The sequence below is a fragment of the Astyanax mexicanus genome, chromosome 25 (assembly GCF_023375975.1).
Source record: "Astyanax mexicanus isolate ESR-SI-001 chromosome 25, AstMex3_surface, whole genome shotgun sequence".
Lineage (NCBI taxonomy): Eukaryota > Metazoa > Chordata > Actinopteri > Characiformes > Acestrorhamphidae > Astyanax > Astyanax mexicanus.
Window position 1 is genome coordinate 6777638 of NC_064432.1, and position 19262 is coordinate 6796899.

The window sequence follows — 19262 nt, forward strand, 5'->3', positions numbered from 1 at the left end:
GTGGTGTTACTGCAGCTCAACGCTGTCCGTCCGGCTCGTTGGTCTAGGGGTATGATTCTCGCTTAGGGTGCGAGAGGTCTCGGGTTCAAATCCCGGACGAGCCCTGCATTTTTTTATATGTTTAAGTTAGAATGAATCATGTTATTTTATTAAACAGCCAGCGGAACAAACTGAAGCTGATAGTGTTTATAGTGTTTTTGAGACACAGGACGACGTGCATTTCCGATATTTATCTTTATAAATAACAATAAGGAAGGTCTAACCATATTTAAATTCAGAAATCCTTTATGTGTGTACAGAGCTTTAAAGTCCAATAATCCAGTCAAGTGTCTTTTTTGAAAACAGAAGACACACAATGTTTATTGATAACAGGGTTACAACTAATTATTTAGGAAATAAAACAAATTTAGTAATTTCTTTTAATGACTGCCTTTTTATTATTCAAGATGTATTGTGTCACACATTAGCCTGTGTCTGTCCTGTGTTTTTCCCTCTTTTGGTTTTCTGTGCTCCTGCCCTGTTTTCCTGTCTTGTGTTCCCAGTCATGTGCTTTTGAGCATATGGCATTGTTTTGTTATGGTCCAGTCTCCACCCTAGCCCCGCCCTAGCCCTGCCCTAGTCATTAGTGTTAACACCTTGGCTGTGACCGAAATGGCTCCCTATTTACTAGTTAGGGCACTATTGAGTATGTCAGCCATTTTTCTTTGAGTGTCCGAATCTTAAGGGGGGGGGGGGTTCGAACGTGATTTTGAGGGCACTAAAAACTCCTATAATGCATCATGATTTATAGTAAACTTCGCTGCTTAATGCATTGCGGTTCTCGCTACTAAGCAACAGACAGCCGAAGAAACGGAGCGGACAGCGAGCCACCAGGGTTGCAGATAAAACCAGATAAAACCAATTCACTGGGTAAAACGTGTTTCAGATCCACACATTTACTGAGAAAACACCCAAACAGCTGATATTCGTCATATTAACAATATTACAGGGTTTATTCCAACATGATCTTAACTAAAATATCATAAATATCTTAAATATCACTGATTACAAAAAATGATATTTAAATGAGTATATCTGCATATTTGTATTGTGTTTTGTTCCTTGTATCATTGGACACACGAAACAAAAACGTAAAAACAGTATATAAAAACAACCTCGCAAGCAATGAAAGAAAAAAAATAACTTACTCACATTTAATCACAAACATAAACACAACTTCAAATTTCCATCAGCAGGACTCTTGCGGGTTAGATATCTAACTACAACACCGCCGAGTTAAATTTCCAAACTCTTTACACTTGGTAGTTTTGTTCACCTGTCAAATCACAGCGTTTCCTCCTGACAATTTCTGACACAACTCGACATTTGGCATGAAACCACCCAATCTGGCAACAGTGCGAGCCGGTGTACGCTGCTATTTTTAAGAGTTTCTTCATGTAGTTCAGTAATGTCAGGATCATCTTTTAAACAGCGTAAATATAACAAGCAGATAAATAACTTCATGATCAGCTCAGAGCTTCACTAACTTTAATTTAGAGCTCAGTTCAGTGAGTCACCTGTGTGTGTTTATGCGACCGGTGCTGGCGCATGATAATGATGAGTTAATGTCCGAATTCACTCCTGTTTTACCACTAATTAGTGAACTTATTAGTATCTCCCTACATAGCGCAACACTAATGAGGGAGTAGGGAGCCATTTCGGTGTCTCATTTGTAACTCCGCCCCCTCATTACCTCCACAGGTGTCCCTAGTGTGTGCCTGTGTATAAATACCCCATGCTCCTTTGTTCTTTGTCCTGCTATTTGTTTGATGCCGTCCTGTTCAACTGTGTCTGGATGTTAATCTGTGTTTTTGTCTACAGAGTTCAGTTTTGGTTTCTTAATAGTGTTTGTTTCTTTGATAGTTTATTTGTTTGTTTTGACCTGGTTTAGTAATTTGTTTTATAGTCTTTGTTTTATAGTCTTAGCGTTTATTTTTTTTTTATCCTAGTTATTTGTTTATCTTATTATGTCAAATAAAACCAACTTGAATTTGCATCCGGCCTCGTCCTCCGTGTTACATATTGAAAACAATTCAATTACCCCTGTTCAGTTAAACGAAAAATTACATAGGCATGAATAAATAAATCCACATATAAATTAATTTAAAAAAAAATTATTTTATTTCTGTATTTCTGCATTTGTATGTTAATAAGGTAGGCGGTCCTAAAGCAGGATAGGGCAACTCGTGAATCAGAAAGGAGTAACCGGTTTCTAACTACTCTAACGTATATTAATATATGTTAATAATATATATAATTTAGGTCTGAATTTTCTTCTTTTATAAATAATAATAATAATAATAATAATAATAATAATAATAATAATAATAATAAAAACATTCTTGTTTGCAGTTTTTAAATCAACAAAGCAACAGTTTTACAAAGAATTTAGAGAGAAAATTTTTAAATAAAGAATAAAATAAAGAATGACACAAAGATTATCACCATATTATTATAATGTGCATTATTTAGTAAAAGAGAGATCCAGGGCGTCTATCTGCTCAAGCAGCTCAAAAACAGCAACTGCAAGAACTGCCTTTAAAGCCTGAAGAGCATTGTGATTCTGGCAACACTTGGCAGAAGTCCAAAACGATTTCCTGTAAAAATAAAAGTCCCCCTAAAATGTAACAGAAATCAGTTTTGAGGCTGTAAATTAAATAATATGAACTAGTTTAATAATATTTACAGTTTAAAACTAATTAAAACCTTTTCAAAACTTTTAAACACGTTTAAATAACGTAGATATTAAAAGAAAAATAAGAAATTGTACTAAAGCTAGTGTTGCTAGGTAATACAGTTTTGCGCTGGCAATTTGATTATTTATTTGTCCTGTGGTGAAGGCGCAGACGCAAATCGAACAAAAAAAAATGCAGACTGCGCAGGGCCTCATGAAGTCCAACAAGCCTGAAAAACGAATAGAGCAAACAACCGGCAATCATACTGCTCAGGGCTGAGTTGAAGCATAAACTGTAGCTTCTTGGTGAGTCACATTAAAAATGGCATAGTTGTTTGTTAGAATTGTTCAGTGATTATTGTACATATGCATACAGTTTAGAACATTACATTAATTATTATTATATATTTTTTGAGAAATATTATTTAAAGAGTGCTGTAAAAAGAGCTTCACTGCTGAGCCCTTCACCATGATCACACTTAATAATGGTGAAAACTGACTCAGCAGAGCCCCCTGCCGGTGAAGCGGCGTCTCTATCAGAAGCTCAGCCTCGCGCTGGTGTGCTCGTGAGAGGGGCGGCGCTGTCAGCCAAGAACGAAAGAGAATGTATCTGTAGGTACGCGTGAGCGCGAGGTGAGTAAAAACACTTTTAAACAGCCTTTCTGTAGCGTTTTACTAAGTGAATAAAGGCAGATTATGTCTCTGTCTCTCCATTAGATACTAGTTCAATTGGGAAAATATCAAATAAATAACAAATAATCCACAGATTTGTTTCAAAATATTCTTTGTTGTTATTGTGAACTCTACCCAGTTCCTGGTTGGAAGGAACAAAATGGCACAACAGTAAAATGGCTGTTCTCCTGTGTGGACTGTGCTGTGTTTATACAGAGTTAAAATGTTCTATATTATACATTTACTGATAAACACAGACAAAGGTGTCAGAAGTATTTAATTTTTTTACTCTGTAGGTAGAAATATAGATACTAGTGTTAAAAATACGTCTGTATAAGTTGAAGTATCAACTCAAGCTTCTTACTCTTTAAGTAAAAGTGTAAAAGTACTTTAAAACTTAAAACTTGTAAAACTACTTATAGTATAAATATAAAAGTAATATAAAGGGAAAATTCCATTAAGGGATTAAGCTTAGGCCGTGCCACAGAGTCCTATAGTGCACTACCCACCCATCCCCAAAACACTTTTTTCTAAAAGCCATAATGGTTGGACTTATTTACAAAAGTTTGGTTTCTTGGATACAGATTTTGTTTTGTGATAAAAATGTTGCATACATCACTCTCACTGGACACTCTTTTGTCTGCTTCTCTTTTCTGTAACTAAACTTTGACATGTTTCTTTTTTTATGTTGCTTTCTACACAGGACTGGGCTAATACAATTGTGGACTAATTTGAGAATAAAATGAAGAGCAGGTAAAATATTTAGTTATGTGTGTGTGTGTGTGTGTGTGTGTGTGTGTCTGTATGTGTGTGGAGGGCTTCAGACCAAAAGAAAATAATCCGGCGCCAAACAATAATATGCAAACAATTAAGCATTGCAACACTCAGCTCAGGTAATCGTAGTTTTTAAAGATCTCTGCCTTCCAGCATGTCTGATTGATGGCTTTCTCTTTCTTGTGTCCATATGGGTGACTTTTGGATTCATTCATCTTTAGGGCATGAATGTTTTATCTCCTTGTCTGCTGAAAAGATGTTTAAAATAGTATCACACATGTCCCCCATACATAATAGTATGTGTTTTTGATTTTAATCTAATGATTATATGTCTTCTGACACACTCACCCCTTCGGGGAACTCTTTTCAAAATTATTTACAGTCCATGTTTTTTAATTGAGAAAGGGTGGTGTGTCTGGGTTCGACATGTGCTCAACACCCCTAAACCTCTGTATGTGCTGTAAATTTCATGTGGAGCTTTTTAATGTGTAAAAACTCTTCCACAGAATGAAGCTAGAAGCAGCATCCCCAGCTCCAACGTGTGCATCTGATGCATCTGACCGTTCAATGGATCGACCCATCAAATTCAAACATGGGTATTTATATACTTTTCAGATCAAAACCTCAAACTCCAGCACGAAAATATTTTTTTTGCAAATTAAAAAAAGTGATTTTTTTTATTAATTGTGCCACAGTTTCACTTTGTGTACATTAAACACTGCAATTTCACATAAAAATGATTAGTCATTGCTCTGTATATTGTTTTGTTAACAATTTACAAATAACACAAATAACAGTAATTACGACAGTAATAAGCATTGTTACAAAGTTTAGTAATATCTCAACTAATTATTAATTGACACTAGTTCAGACATTATCAAACATGACTGAAAGAATGTTGTAAATAATAATGAATTGAGACATTAGTTGAATTATTTTGTAATGTAATAATATCTCAACTGGTATCAGTTAATGCTTAGGTTGTATTTTCTGTAGTACGAATTGTTAATTAATGTAACCATTCTAAAAACAGTGGTGTCTGGAAGGATTTGCAGGAGGTTTTCTGGCTATATAACACGTCTTTACTTACATCACATGCATAGCCTCTGAAAGAGGATCCTAAAGACCCTGAATACAGTGGAGACATCAGAAGGGGATCCTCAGCCCTCAATAGCTCATTCACCAATTGCAAGACAAAAGAAACACAAAGTTAGAAGTGAAGCAAGTTTGTACTCATTCAGACTCTAGTATTTGAGATGGTGTCATCAATCTACCATAATATACAGTGGCACTACAGTGGAATTTCATGTTTTTTGCATAGATTTGTCATAAGATTTGGGCTAGAGCTTCTTTGATAAACACCACTCACACTTTTTTATTTTGCTCGACACAAGAATGATACACGTGTATGAGCAATGCCTCACAAAAACAGCTTTCAGAAGATGTGTGATCAAAAAAATTAATTTATATAAAGCTGGAAAGGGTTACAAAGTACAAAGCAGGGTGTCTGTGGCAGGACATGTTGGACAACAGGACATTGTTGAAGTTTGTGAAAGAGCACACTGACAAACGAACAGACTTTCGCTTTAATTATACTATTTTTTTTTCATTCTTTAAAAGTTATTTAAAAAAAAAAATTGTGTTGTCAAATCTAAACATTGCATCCATTTTGTTTTCATACTTTATTAAAAACATAATTTAAAATGAATAATATAACCGTTATATTTTTTAAGTCTAATTTAAGGCAAAAGTAATGAATGCATTAAAATGTGTTTTATATGTTTGTCCAGGTTGTATTTTTACTGAATTTTACTTTTTGTCACAGGAGTAAGCTAGAAACCGCATCTCCAGCTACAACATGTGCATCTGACCATTCAATGGAACGTTCCATTGAGTCCAAAAGGTGCGTTTAAATGTTCATTTATATGGATATATTTCCATATTTTCATTTAATGTGGATTGTTTTAGTTGTTTTTTTAGTTGTTGTGTTTACACTTGCAACCACAAGCTAAATGCATTGTATAATTCCACATTCATTGTTTTGTGTTTTTTTTTTTCCTTTTTTTTAATGGAATGAACTTTGTATGTATGATTGTGATAATAATATATGTAAGCAATTGCAGTATCAGAGAATAAGTTTAATGGGGGGAAACTGTACAATATAAAAGAGGGTCTAGTACTCTGCTGGGCGCCTCTGGTCTGGGTACAAAAATTAGATATGGTTGCGAATGATGGAGGCATACAAGTTCTGTATTTTCCCACCGATGTTGTAGCTTGTTCTGTAGATTCTGCACATTCGTATGAAGAAATTGCATTGAATACCTTATACTGCATTTTTCGCACTATAAGGCGCAACGTATTATAAGGCGCATTTTAAGAGACGCTACAAGGAACTTTTAATTCAGCAGGTCTCGCCGCTGTGTGGAGGTGGTGGGTAGCTATGTAAAGCTAAGCTAAGTAAACAAAACTAATAAAAAAGGCTTTCTTTTAAAGACAAATAAGTGCTGGGTGTTAATCTACACAGATTTCTCTCCTGAAAACTATTTATTTTGGTGAGCAAAGCGCCTTTGTTTACTTACAGTAAGCTTAGATTCCTGAATTTCTCCAGCACTAAGGCTAGAGCATTAGCATTATCGACTAGCCGCTCCAACAGTGCTAGCTAGGGGTTAGAAGCAAGCTACAGGCCGATAATACTCCCCTCTGAACGAGGATATAGCATGCGGTAGCAGGTAATGCTAATGTTACTTCAGCAGTGCTATCCGGGGTTAGGAGCAGGCTACAGTCCGATATACTCCACTCTGAATGGGGAAATAGCTAGCGCAGTTAGCTGGTAATGCTAATGCTACTTTAGCAGTGCTATCCGGGGTTAGGAGCAGGCTACAGTCCGATATAATCCCCTCTGAATGATATATACCTTTCAGATCAAGTGAATTCTACAATTTTTAGTTTCATGTTGAGTTTTTTTTATTATAAAATCTAACCCACAGAATGAAGCTAGAAGCAGCATCCCCAGCTCCAACATGTGCATCTGATGCATCTGACCGTTCAATGGATCGACCCATCAAATTCAAACATGGGTATTTATATACTTTTCAGATCAAGTGAATTCTACAATTTTTAGTTTCATGTTGAGGTTTCTTAATTATAAAATCTAACCCACAGAATGAAGCTAGAAGCAGCATCCCCAGCTCCAACATGTGCATCTGATGCATCTGACCGTTCAATGGATCAACCCATCAAATTCAAACATGGGTATTTATATACCTTTCAGATCAAAACCTCAAACTCCTGCACGAAAATATTTTATTACAAATAAAAAAAAGTATGTTTTACTTACTTACATCACATGCATAGCCTCTGAAAGAGGATCCTAAAGACCCTGAATACAGTGGAGACATCAGAAGGGGATCCTCAGCCCTCAATAGCTCATTCACCAATTGCAAGACAAAAGAAACACAAAGTTTGAAGTGAAGCAAGTTTGTACTCATTCAAACTCTAGTATTTGAGATGTCATGATGTGTCATAAATCTACCATAATATACAGTGGCACTACAGTGGAATTTCATGTTTTTTGCATAGATTTGTCGTAAGATGTGATCTATGGGTAGATCTGTGATATATGGTATTGACAAATATAATGTTCCTAATATAATTACACAAATAATATACAATCACATTTAAGTATTCATTGAGAACAACCATTGTAACTTCATAGTTCTAGTGGAAAAAGTTTGTGAACAATGGTGTGTAAATGGCCTCAAAAAAGCTCAAGTGTCAAGTGTTGGCATATAGTTTGGAGGTGTGGACTAGAGCTTCTTTGATAAACACCACTCCACCTTTTTTATTTTGCTCGACACAAGAATGATACATGAGTATGAGCAATGCCTCACAAAAACAGCTTTCAGAAGATGTGTGATCAAAAAAATTAATTTATATAAAGCTGGAAAGGGTTACAAAGTACAAAGCAGGGTGTCTGTGGCAGGACATGTTGGACAACAGGACATTGTTGAAGTTTGTGAAAGAGCACACTGACAAACGAACAGACTTTCGCTTTAATTATACTATTTCTTTCATTTTTTTTTACATCCAAGTTATTTAAAAAAAACATATTTTTGTGTTGTCAAATCTAAACATTGCATCCATGCTTTTCTTAGAGAGAGACGTTTTGGGGGTCTCTCTGCTTCAGCCCCGCTAGCCACCACCGAAAAACAGCTGTCTGCTTAAGAGACAAGATATGAAAGTGAAATATTTTCTCATTCTTCACCAATAACATTTTACTACATCCAGTATTACTACACTCAGGGGCAATACAAAAGTGGGCTCCTTTGCAGCGATTCTTGGTTTGGCTTTTATTATCCATTGAGGAACTAGTGTAGGCTCATAGTTTGTCAGTTCGAGAACCAACCTTGTGACGTCACTTTCAGCGCTGAGACAAGATGGTGCTACACTTACTTAAAAAATGACATTTAGATTGCTTATTATTTTAATTGAGTTTCACTGACAGCTGTTAAACTTATAAGATTTGTTAGAGTGAAAATACATCTTGTGAATTATAATAAATGCTTGAAGTGTTCCATGTCCACTTTAAGCCCCGACGCATCCTTTTCATTTCAATGTAGAGAGGCGCCGCAGTGCATGCCGGGTTGCGTTGCATTGAACACAGCCCCGCCTACTGGCTAAAAAGTTCAACAGAGCTCAACTTTATTTAAATGAACCTGGCTGCCGCGCTGCCAATCAGGGAATAGCAGGCTGTGTGTTCACACACAGACAAGCCTCACACACAGGCGCCTTTAAACCACAGAAGGGAAGCTGAAAATGGCGGAACTATAGATTACAGCGAGATTTACAAAAAAAAAAAAATATTAATCTGATGATTGCTTTCTTCTGTTGCTTCATTTGAATATCAAAAATGTCACAGACATGCCCACACACAGCGAGTCGAGAGATCTGGCACGGTGAAATGCATTGAACAAAGGTGCCAGCGGCCATGTACCGATAGGCTGCTGCTGCTGCAGTAACTCTGAGCACAGCCCCGGTATTTTCCCCAGTGAACAGCACTGAGATAGCTAGCATTAGCTAGCTTTATAAACCCCGCACACAGGCTGCTGCAGTAACTCTGAGCACAGCCCCGGAATTTCTCCCTGGTGAACAGCGCTGAGCTAGCTAGTGTTAGCTAGCTATATAAACCCCACACACAGGCTGCTGCTGCCACGCTAACTCTGAGCACAGACCCAGAATTTCTACCTGGTGAACAGCTAGCTATTGTTAGCTAGCTATATAACCCCAGACCAGAGACTGTAAAAAAAGATGGAAGCCGTGTCTCCGTTCCCATTCATTCAATGAAAATGAAGCCAAAATCTTCCGCCATGTTGGCGATCCTGCCACCTGATTCTGCGCAGTAGAGACCAGAGGAGGGAGAAAGACTGTGGATAGCAGCCTACTCATTTAAATAACCCCGCCCCTGAGGGCTGCCTCGCGGTCACAGACTGCAGAGCGGGGCGGAGCGGAGCTGACGGTCTGTTAATGGTCCCGCCCATAAGCAGACCTTTTACCATAACCACACCTTTTTTGAATAGAGCTGAATAACGTTTTAAAAACCGAATTCTGTGGGGATATAAAAATTTGACAATATAAGCAAAGGTTACACTAGCTGCTGCATTTAAATAATGGAGGTAGAATTACAGTATATTAGAAAAAACCCTGATTGAATGTTGTCTGTTTTGCCATTGAAACCTATGGGGATGGGTGGAGTTACACAGCTTTCTGCAGCCGAACAGCAGGGGGCGCCCGACCTGTGGTGGCTTCACTTTTAAGAGACGATGCTCTGTCCAGCTATATACAGTCTATGCCCCAGACACAGGCTGCTGCTGCTGCAGTAACTCTGAGCACAGCCCCGGTATTTACCCCTGGTGAACAGCGCTGAGCTAGCTATATATATTTCTTATATTAAAAAGCCCAATATAAAGAAGAAACCTGACAAATTTTTTGTCATTCCTTTTCTAGTTTTTCTGTGCTTAATATTATGTTGCCTGATGATGGATTTTATTAATTACAGTGAGCTATCGGCCTCTTTGCTGACAGAGGACCACTTCAGATGTCCAGTGTGTTCAGATGTGCTGAAGGAGCCGGTCTCCATCCCCTGTGGACACAGTTACTGTAAGACCTGCATCCAGACCTACTGGAACAAACCAACCCATGAAGGAAGCTACTCCTGCCCTCAGTGTAGGAAGAGATTTAGAACTCGTCCTGCACTGAACCCAAACTCAGCTCTGGCTACAGTGGTGCAGAAACTGCAGCTGGCCGGCTTCAGTCCTGCTCTTCCTGCTCACTGCTACGCTGGACCTGGAGATGTGTCCTGTGATTTCTGCACTGGGAGAAAGCTCAGAGCAGTGAAGTCCTGTCTGACCTGTGCTGCATCTTACTGTGAAACCCACGTGAAGCAGCACTACACTGTAGCAGCTCTGCAGAGACACAGACTGGTGGAGGCGACTGGAGATCTGGAACAGAGACTCTGCAAGCTTCACCAAAGAGCTCTGGAGGTTTTCTGCAAAACTGACCAGATCTTTATATGTTTTATCTGTACGATGGAGGACCACAAAGGACATGAGACTGTCCTGTCTAAAAGTAAAGATTCTGCTGTTGAGGTGGGTTATTCACCTTAGTAAGCTAAAACTAAATTCTTTTAGAATATAATAGCTCTACAGATTTTAAGTGACCAGTCTGATAACCACTAATATTGCCAATATTAACCTAAAATTTACATTTTATATATATATATGTATTTTTAATATTTTGTCTGCCTATGGTCAGTAAAACGTTTAGTTTAGTTTTACGGACCTATGATTGACTGTTATTAGCGTTCTTAATAACTTCTTAAAATCACAGTGTAAACGCGTAAGCTGTGAAATAATAGGAACATTGTAGAGCCTTTTCTATTATAAGTTTCCTTTTAGTAAAATGTTCTCTTACACAGTTTGATGTATTCTATGGACCAGCACACCTGATACAGTTCATGAAGGGCTTTATAAAAGCTAATGTTAGGGAATGGATGAGTTAAAACTCTACAAGGCAGGTCTCCAGGCTTAAATCAAACCAGTGTACTTAAAAAAAATAAAATAAAATAAAAAAAACTTTTTTTTTTTAACTGTGGTCTAAAGATTAGTGGTAAAGATTGAATCCTCATTATGTTGTAACCAACTTAGCAGCAGTATTTTTGCAGATACCAAAAAATCAGCAGGATGGCAATCCAGTCCCTGATACAAAGCAGCCTGAAGATGGTAAATCCTGCTTAATCTCTGGTAACTCATTTGGAGAAAGCAAGATGGAGCAACAGTTAATGCAGCTCCTTAAAGAACTTACAGCAAGGACTGAGGTAAGCAGGCAGTGTGTCAATCAAGTAAAATGTAAGAATGTATGTTAGAAAAAAAATCTAAATTTGTTTTAGAATAAATAATTGTATTGTTCTTATTATTTATTGCATACACACATTGCAGAGAGCTGAGAATGAGCTGGATTGTTTGGCAGAACGATTCTGTAAAGAAGGTAGGTTCTATTGCTGCCGTTTTATTCTGCATTAATGGGCGAAAAGGGAACATTTGCTGTATAAAATCAGGCAAGCCGAAAATTTGCCAAAGAAAACCTAGACAAAGACTGGAACAATGTACTGTGGACAGATAAATCTTGTTTTTTCATTCACTGCAATGAAATGTAGACTTGTTTGATCTCTTTTTAAACGTAGATGCTGTAGATGGTAGATTATCTTTAGCAAGAGCCACCTGTTGGTCCTATGATGATATTTTAGGCTTGTTGGACACTGGTTAAATCATCCTGATGTATGCTTTTGATCTGAACTTGCTCTGACGACCTGACAGTGGTCAATGGAATGACTCAATGACTCATTGATAATTGTTCTAAAATGTTATTATACATTATTAAACCACTCAGACTTATTTGCATCTATCAACATTCTATAGGCACAAGAGAGCTCTTTGGATTTGGCCATGTTGATCCACTCATTTTAACAATCAAGAGCAATCAAAACTAAATGTCTGAGGTTTAAATAGGACAGACGTCTGCAGTGTCCTCTCCAACCAAAAAAATGTGTATATATTGTGAGGAGAACATTGGTACAAGCCCACATTTGTTGCTACCTAAAATAGGTAATATTAGAATCAGGTGCAACATGGAGTGTCTTCATTTTTTCACATTAGTCATCAGTACGTATACGAAATACCTGTAATACTGCCACAGTTAATTTGTAACATCACAATTTTTGAATTTCTCCTCAGACTTTGTTGAGGTTGCTGCACTTGGTCGTTCATTGGACCTTGGAATGTTGTACGACTGCCACACTGATTCTTCTGGCTCAGGTAACCACATCTGTTTGTAGTGCTCTATGGTGTCCACTAGGTTCATTACAGGCTCTATGCAAATAATTCTTGTACTATTGATTTTTAGACGTTCTGCACTTTTCTTGCACATTTGGCACATAATGCTTAGTGCTGGTACAGCTTCTTGGAGGAGCCCGTGGCTATTGGTTGCTGAAGCAAGAGTCACATTATTTATAAATCCATATAATAACAAGCTATTAAAGGCCAAAGACCTTGGTCAAATTTATCTGAGAGCTTTTTAAGATCTCCTGGTTGTAACGTTACAGACTGGAGTCAGATGCACGTGGTAAAAACAAGATGTGGCTTTAATATAAAGGACAAAAACAGAGAGCATAGTCATTATACAGGTGAGGATCAGAACCGGAGAGACAGTAAACCAATACATTGGAGCCAACCGCTAATCAAAAAAGTAAACCTGAACCAGAAAATAGTGAAAAAACAGAAGATCACAATACAAGCAAAGCAGTAAGGGCAAGACAAAAAATAAAGTCAAATTAGACAAAACGGCTCATACACAGAGATACAAACAGGATTAGGCTTTTATACACAAGATAATTACAAACAGCTGAAAACAATTAAAAAATTTTGAGGCATTACGAGCGTAAGAAAGCGAGCGCATTGGTTGAGTATGGACACGTAATGGAAACAGATGCATGCTGGGGGGTTGTAGTCCTGAAGTGGAGATTGTCCATTGACAGAAACGGACGAGATCGGGCTTTGGACTAGTATGTATTAGGCGTGAAACTGGTATGCTGAGAGAATTAGATGAGGGGTGGCTAAACCTTTGCATAAAATCGACAGCTTATAAATCTCTAGTGTTTATCTTTACTTCTTTCCAGAATCAAATACATATAGTGTGATACACTTGTCTGTTGTATATTTTCAGGTGTTTTTCTGTGGGATGAGGAGTCACTATCAACTATGAGATTGTCTCTCCCTCGACCACACACAGATGTGAGGATATTAGAAGGAAAGTCTCTGCAGGACCGACTCCGAGCTCTGGACCTGACCACTGCTGTTAGAGCTAGTGTTGTATCAGGTCTGGTGAAAGTGTCTGGAGCTGCTGCCTTTCTGAAACACCCCACAAAATCCCAGCTGCAGGACAGAGTCACTGTACACTACAGAGCCACAACCAGACTGGACATGCTCAGTCACAGACTGCTACACAGTGAAGCTCCTCTCTCACTGACCAATCAGAACTCAGCAACACATGTGGTTGTAGCTGTGCTGTACGGAGCCCAAGCGTATTTTGTCCTGGATGAGAAGAATGAACGTAGTGAGGGAAGTGGTAAACTGAAAGATGAGATTAAGAGAAATGTAGAATCCCAGAATGTTAACGAATTACTCCTGAATCTCGAACAAGCAGACTGCTTCTGTGAATGTGATCTCTATGCATTTGGAGAGGATTTCAATACTTCAGTGCATTTTATAACTGCTGTGAAACAGTTAAGGTCACTGCATGAGTTATTAGAACCTGATAGTGAGAGAGCGGTTCCTCTGAAAGTTTGGCTTTACCCTCTGAAGAATCTGAAAACAACGTCTGCTTGTGTAGTTGGAAACATCAGTGAAGACTTACTGAACAGTGCAGTTGATGTTTTCGAGCATCTAGAGAAGAACATCAGCATTAGTCAGGACATGATGTCCATATACTCGAGTCTTGGAGTACCTACATGGTATCCAGGTTTGAAAGAGGCTCTTTTTGAGTTTTCTTTACTTCTGCAGAAGTACCAGTCAGTGTTTCAGAAAAAACTGGCCTCCTACGTTAGGGCCGTACGAGAGAGAGGAGAAGAAGGAGAGAAGAATTTGCAAGATCTGTTGAAGACGAATGCACAATCGCCATTCAGCCCACAAAACTTGCATCACTGGCTTCTGAATGAAGACGCCAAAGTTGTAGCTCTGAATGATTGCAGATCTGCAAACATCACTATTCTGAAATCACAGGAAGAATTACAGCAGGTGATTGAAGATTCACAAGAAGACGCAGTGTTATGCTTCACTCTCTCATCACTAGAGGCTGAAGATCCATTTCTTTCAGCTCTGAAGCAGCACATTAAAGCAGCACAGGAGGTGCAGTCTCCATTCAGGATTCCAGAAATCGGTCAGAAAATTCTCAATGACCTGCATTTATTTCTGTCCTGCAGGGAGAAAAATTTTGATTCCTTGCAAACTAAGTTTGTTGCTGCTTCTGTTCCTCAGCCTGGTTTTCCTGGATATTCTGTACGGCTTTACCAGTTTGGTAGAGTTGTGAGCTACAATGTAAAACTTGACTTAAAGCCAAAGGATCCAGAAATAACCATCACAAAACCAACATGTGTTTCCCTGAGACTGCACAGATCAGAGTTCTGTGCTGTTCAGTGGTACAGGGTGGAGTACAGAGCCGTGATCTGCAGAGGAAACAGTGCTGTTTGTTTGAAATGGAGTGATACTGATATTTATAGTGTTGGAGAAGGTTCTGTTATTTGGGGTCTAAAACCAGACACACAGTACCAGCTCAGATATGCTGTGGTGGACAGTAACAGCATGAGTGATTACAGCAGAATCACAGAGTTCCAGACACTTCCTAGAGCCAGACCTGGACAGCCTACAATTCTCAACCAGAATTCAGACTCTCTCACTGTTGGCTGGCAGAGTCCTGAAGCTGATGGGGTCTCTCCTGTTCTCCACTACATGGTGGAGTATATGGAAGCTGGTCTGGAGGGCTGGCAGTCTGTTCTAACAAAGGGTCCTGAGAGTAAATATACCATAACCCATCCCTACAGCACCTGCTACAGAGTCAGAGTCTCTGCTGTCTACAGAGAAGGAGACACCAGTGAACCCAGTGAGGAAAAAGAAGTTACCCTAAAGAGTGAGTGTTACATGATATTAATGTAATTATGTTGATTTCTTGCTGATTTATTGTGACTGTGTTACATGATATACATTATATTAACATGTTGATGTCAGATTTATTCCTGCTGATTTTGTGACTATGTTCCCAGCCTGGAACGTAGACCTGAGAAGGAGAAATGCTTCTCTCTTACTAGAAGTGCTGAAACTCCAAACAGAGAAGAAACCAGTAGTGCTGAGAGGCTGCTCAGATGAAGAGAGTGAAGTGAGGAGTTTCCTTCAGTGTCTGCCCTTCATCTCCCAGCTGAGGTGAGTGTGAAGTTCTTTTTTTATACTGTTTATTTATTCACAATTTTGAGATACAAAACAACCTAACACAGTGTTCAAAAAAGGGAACAAATAATACGGTGAGTGAGAAAGCTAAAAGGGAAAAGGGAGAGGGAAAAAAAAAGAAAACAAAAAACAAACAAACAAAAAAAAAAGACACATGAGGTCACAGAATAGCTGGGTTTGACAATTCCATATACTTACTTTAAATCAAAAGTCAATATGGGCTATCTTTCAGTTTGGTTAAATAAACTCTCCATTTACCCCATCTTTTTTCTCCCAGTTCTTTCTGGAGTCTTATTGAAAAGGTCATCTGTTCTAGAAGGTGCAATTGTTTAACAATGGAGATAAAAGTACCAACTGTAGGAGCGTTTTTTTAAGCCAGCATTTGGTAACGGCCTTCTTGCTTGCGGCTAATAGAATCTTTAGTAGATACATGTCATCATTACTCAGACCATCTGGAAAAATACAGAGATACATGCATGTGAAAGTTGTGTTAATGCCAAATCCCAGAATTCTTGCGACAATCGCAGCCACGTCCTTCCAAAAAGACTGAATGAAGGGGCAAGACCACAAAAAAGTGTGCATGATCAGCCATGATTGTTCCACAGTTCCTCCAACACTGTAATTGAGTGCCAAGCTGTTTAGATTTCTGTTTAGGAGTGATGAAAAACCTAATTAAGTTCTTCCAACAGAAATCTCTCCAATCCAGTGAACATGTAGTGGTTGACTTTGTTTTCCAGGCTGTCAGCCACATATCCTCAGTTATTTCAATTTTCAGCTCCTTTTCCCAACGATGTTTTACATAGTCAGTTGAATCCTTTTTCAATATTATGATGCCATTGTATAACTTGCTTATAAGGCTTTTCATATTTCCAGAGTTATAAGCATTAATGAATACCTGGATTACAATTGGCAGTTCACTAAAATGTGGACCCTTTATCTTTTTATGAAAGTAATTGCGGAGCTGTGAATACCTATAGAAATCTTGACTACTCAACCCATGTGACTTACATAAAGAGGCAAAACTATTTAGTTCCCAGTCTTTTACTATTTTACATAATGCAGTAATACCGGAGCCAGTCCATTGCTTATATCTATGGTCTAGTAATGGTGGCATAAAATCAGTATCAGAGGCTGGCCACCTTAGTAGTTTAATTTCTTTTTGGAGTTGGAAATGTTTAACCACCTCTCTCCACACTTTCAATGAGAGATTCACCCATTGGTTTGCCGTCTGTAGTAAGTCCTTTTCCCTGCCTACCAAACCTAATAGTGACTGTATGGGCATGTCTTTCAAGGATAGCTCCATTGTTTTCCATTTGGCTTCATAAGATGGGTTACACCAACACACAAGTGGTCTCAGTTGGGCTGAGATAAAGTAATCCCTAAGAGATGGGAGGGCCATGCCTCCACTCTCCCTTGGCAAATGAAGGGTACTAAGTTTAACTCTTGGTCTTTTTTTCCCCCAAATGAATCGGGAAATATACTTATTCCAATTTCTGAATTGGTTCAGAGGTATTTCTACCGGGAGAGACAAAAAAAGATATAACAATCTAGGCAGGATGTTCATTTTAATGGTTCTAACTCGGTCACCGAAACCTAAAGGAAGCAGGTCCCATCTATTTAAGTCATTGCAAATTTTCTTGGTAATGTGGTTGTAATTAAGATCAAATAACTGCGACAGATCTTTGGGTATATATACTCCTAAATATTTGATATGGGAAAGATGCCAATTAAAATTTAAATTTGGACCAAATTATTGTATTAGAGAGGCTACCATTAATCTTTATTCTTGCTGTAGGGGAGGAGTACAGTACTTGAATGCAACGTATAAAATCTGCACTAAATCCAAATCTGTCCATTACGAGATAAAGGAAATCCCACCTGACCGAATCAAAAGCCTTCTCGGCATCTAGACTGAGGACAATGGAACTTATCTGTCACAGTTTAGCCCATGTCTGTCTCCCTCATTCGGTCTCTTGTACTCCTGCCCCTCTGTTTACCTGTCATGTGTTCCCTGCCATGTGCTTGTGTTGTGTTTTTGTACCTGTTTCCGCCCTAGCCCCGCCCTAGTCCCGCCCTAACTATTAGTGTTCTCACCTGTGTCTTGTTTGTAACCCTGCCCCCTCGTTATCCAAGCCCAGGTGTTCCTAACTCTCCTCATGTATTTAAGCCCCTCTGTTTGAGCGTTCAGGGTTGAGTCTTTTGTATCCTTGTCCTCTGTATGTAAGTGGTCCAAGTTTGTTCAGGTTGTAATCTTTGTGTTCTCAGGTTATTTTATGTTTAGAGTTATATTTAGAGTTTCATGTTTCCTCAGTTTTTCTAGTCTTTGTCTTAGTTAGATTTATATCCTTATCTTGTTTTTTTGAGTTATTGCGTTACCCGTGTTTTGTTTTCTGTTTTTATAATCTAGTTTGTTTAAATTAAAAATATTGTGCACTTACGTCCATCCCTCCATCCTCATTCGTGACATTATCTTCTCTTTATTAATTTGTTCAATAACATGCAAAGTTCTCCTTATATTATCTTGAGCCTGCCTGTCCTTTATGAATCCTGTTTGATCCTCGTCTATCAAGAAGGGCATTACAGTTTCCATCCTCTTTGTCAGAATAGAGGCATAAATTTTATAATCTGCATTTAGGACGCTAATAGGTCTATACCCTGTGCAGTCTAACCTGTCCTTTCCCTCTTTTGCAATAACTGATATGTAAGCCTCTTTCCAAGAGGGAGGGAGAAAACCCTCTTTCATGATATAATTAAAACAGGATTCAAACACAGGAAGGAGGTGTTCCTTTATAGCTTTATACCACTCCGGAGGGTATCCATCTGTACCTGGTGATTTATTGTTATTCAGTCTTGCTATAGCCCTATCTATCTCTTCCTGTGTTATGGGTAAAATAAGCTTATCATTGATTTCTTTGCCTACTGTAGGTAGGTCTAAAGAATTGAGAAATTCGGTGATTTCGTGTCTGTTAGTCTCATACGGCTGAGAGTATAAAGACTTATAGTATGCTTCAAAGTTTTTTTCTATATCATCCGGATTGTTAAGAATTTTATTTGTGGTGGGGTCCTTTATCCTATGGACAGCATTTTCTGCTTGTTGTTTTCTGAGCCTCCAGGCCAATAGTTTCGTTGCCCTGGGTCCTGCCTCGTAATACCGCTGTTTCATAAATCTAATATTCTTCTCTACTTCCTCACTTAATATTTTATCTATTTCCTGTTTCACAGTTCTGATTTGAGATATGATATGCTGACCCTTAGTTACAGTCTGCTGTTGTTCTAGCTCTCTCAATTTTTCGTGCAATGTCAGCAGGTTTAGATTTTTTACCTTTTTCCTCTGTGCTGCCCTAGCTATTATCTTTCCCCTGAGGACAGCTTTAGCTGCGTCCCATAATATACAGGGATTAACATCTCCTTTATCATTGTCCTGTAAATACGCCTGTAAATCAGATACCATAGATTCTTTAAACATTGGGTCATTTAATAGGCCAACATTTAACCTCCATAATGTATTACGCCATCTACCATCCAAATGTACATTTAAGTAAACCCCTGAGTGG

The 19262-nt window shown here is 38.4% G+C and overlaps 1 protein-coding gene and 1 non-coding gene across 2 annotated transcripts in view; both read left to right on the plus strand.

Moving 5' to 3' along the window:
* Window positions 1–32: 32 nt before the first annotated feature.
* On the plus strand, window positions 33–104 carry trnap-agg (transfer RNA proline (anticodon AGG)). Its single transcript has one exon. It is a non-coding gene; the product is annotated as a tRNA-Pro (tRNA).
* A 10090-nt stretch (window positions 105–10194) lies between these two features.
* The window catches only part of LOC103027362 (uncharacterized), a 31018-nt gene continuing 21950 nt past the window's right edge, over window positions 10195–19262 (plus strand). Inside the window, exons 1-6 of the mRNA XM_049472674.1 lie at window positions 10195–10803; window positions 11379–11531; window positions 11653–11701; window positions 12448–12528; window positions 13436–15394; window positions 15528–15684. Coding sequence (XP_049328631.1) covers window positions 10195–10803; window positions 11379–11531; window positions 11653–11701; window positions 12448–12528; window positions 13436–15394; window positions 15528–15684 — 3008 coding nt within the window. The remainder of the gene's footprint in view (window positions 10804–11378; window positions 11532–11652; window positions 11702–12447; window positions 12529–13435; window positions 15395–15527; window positions 15685–19262) is intronic.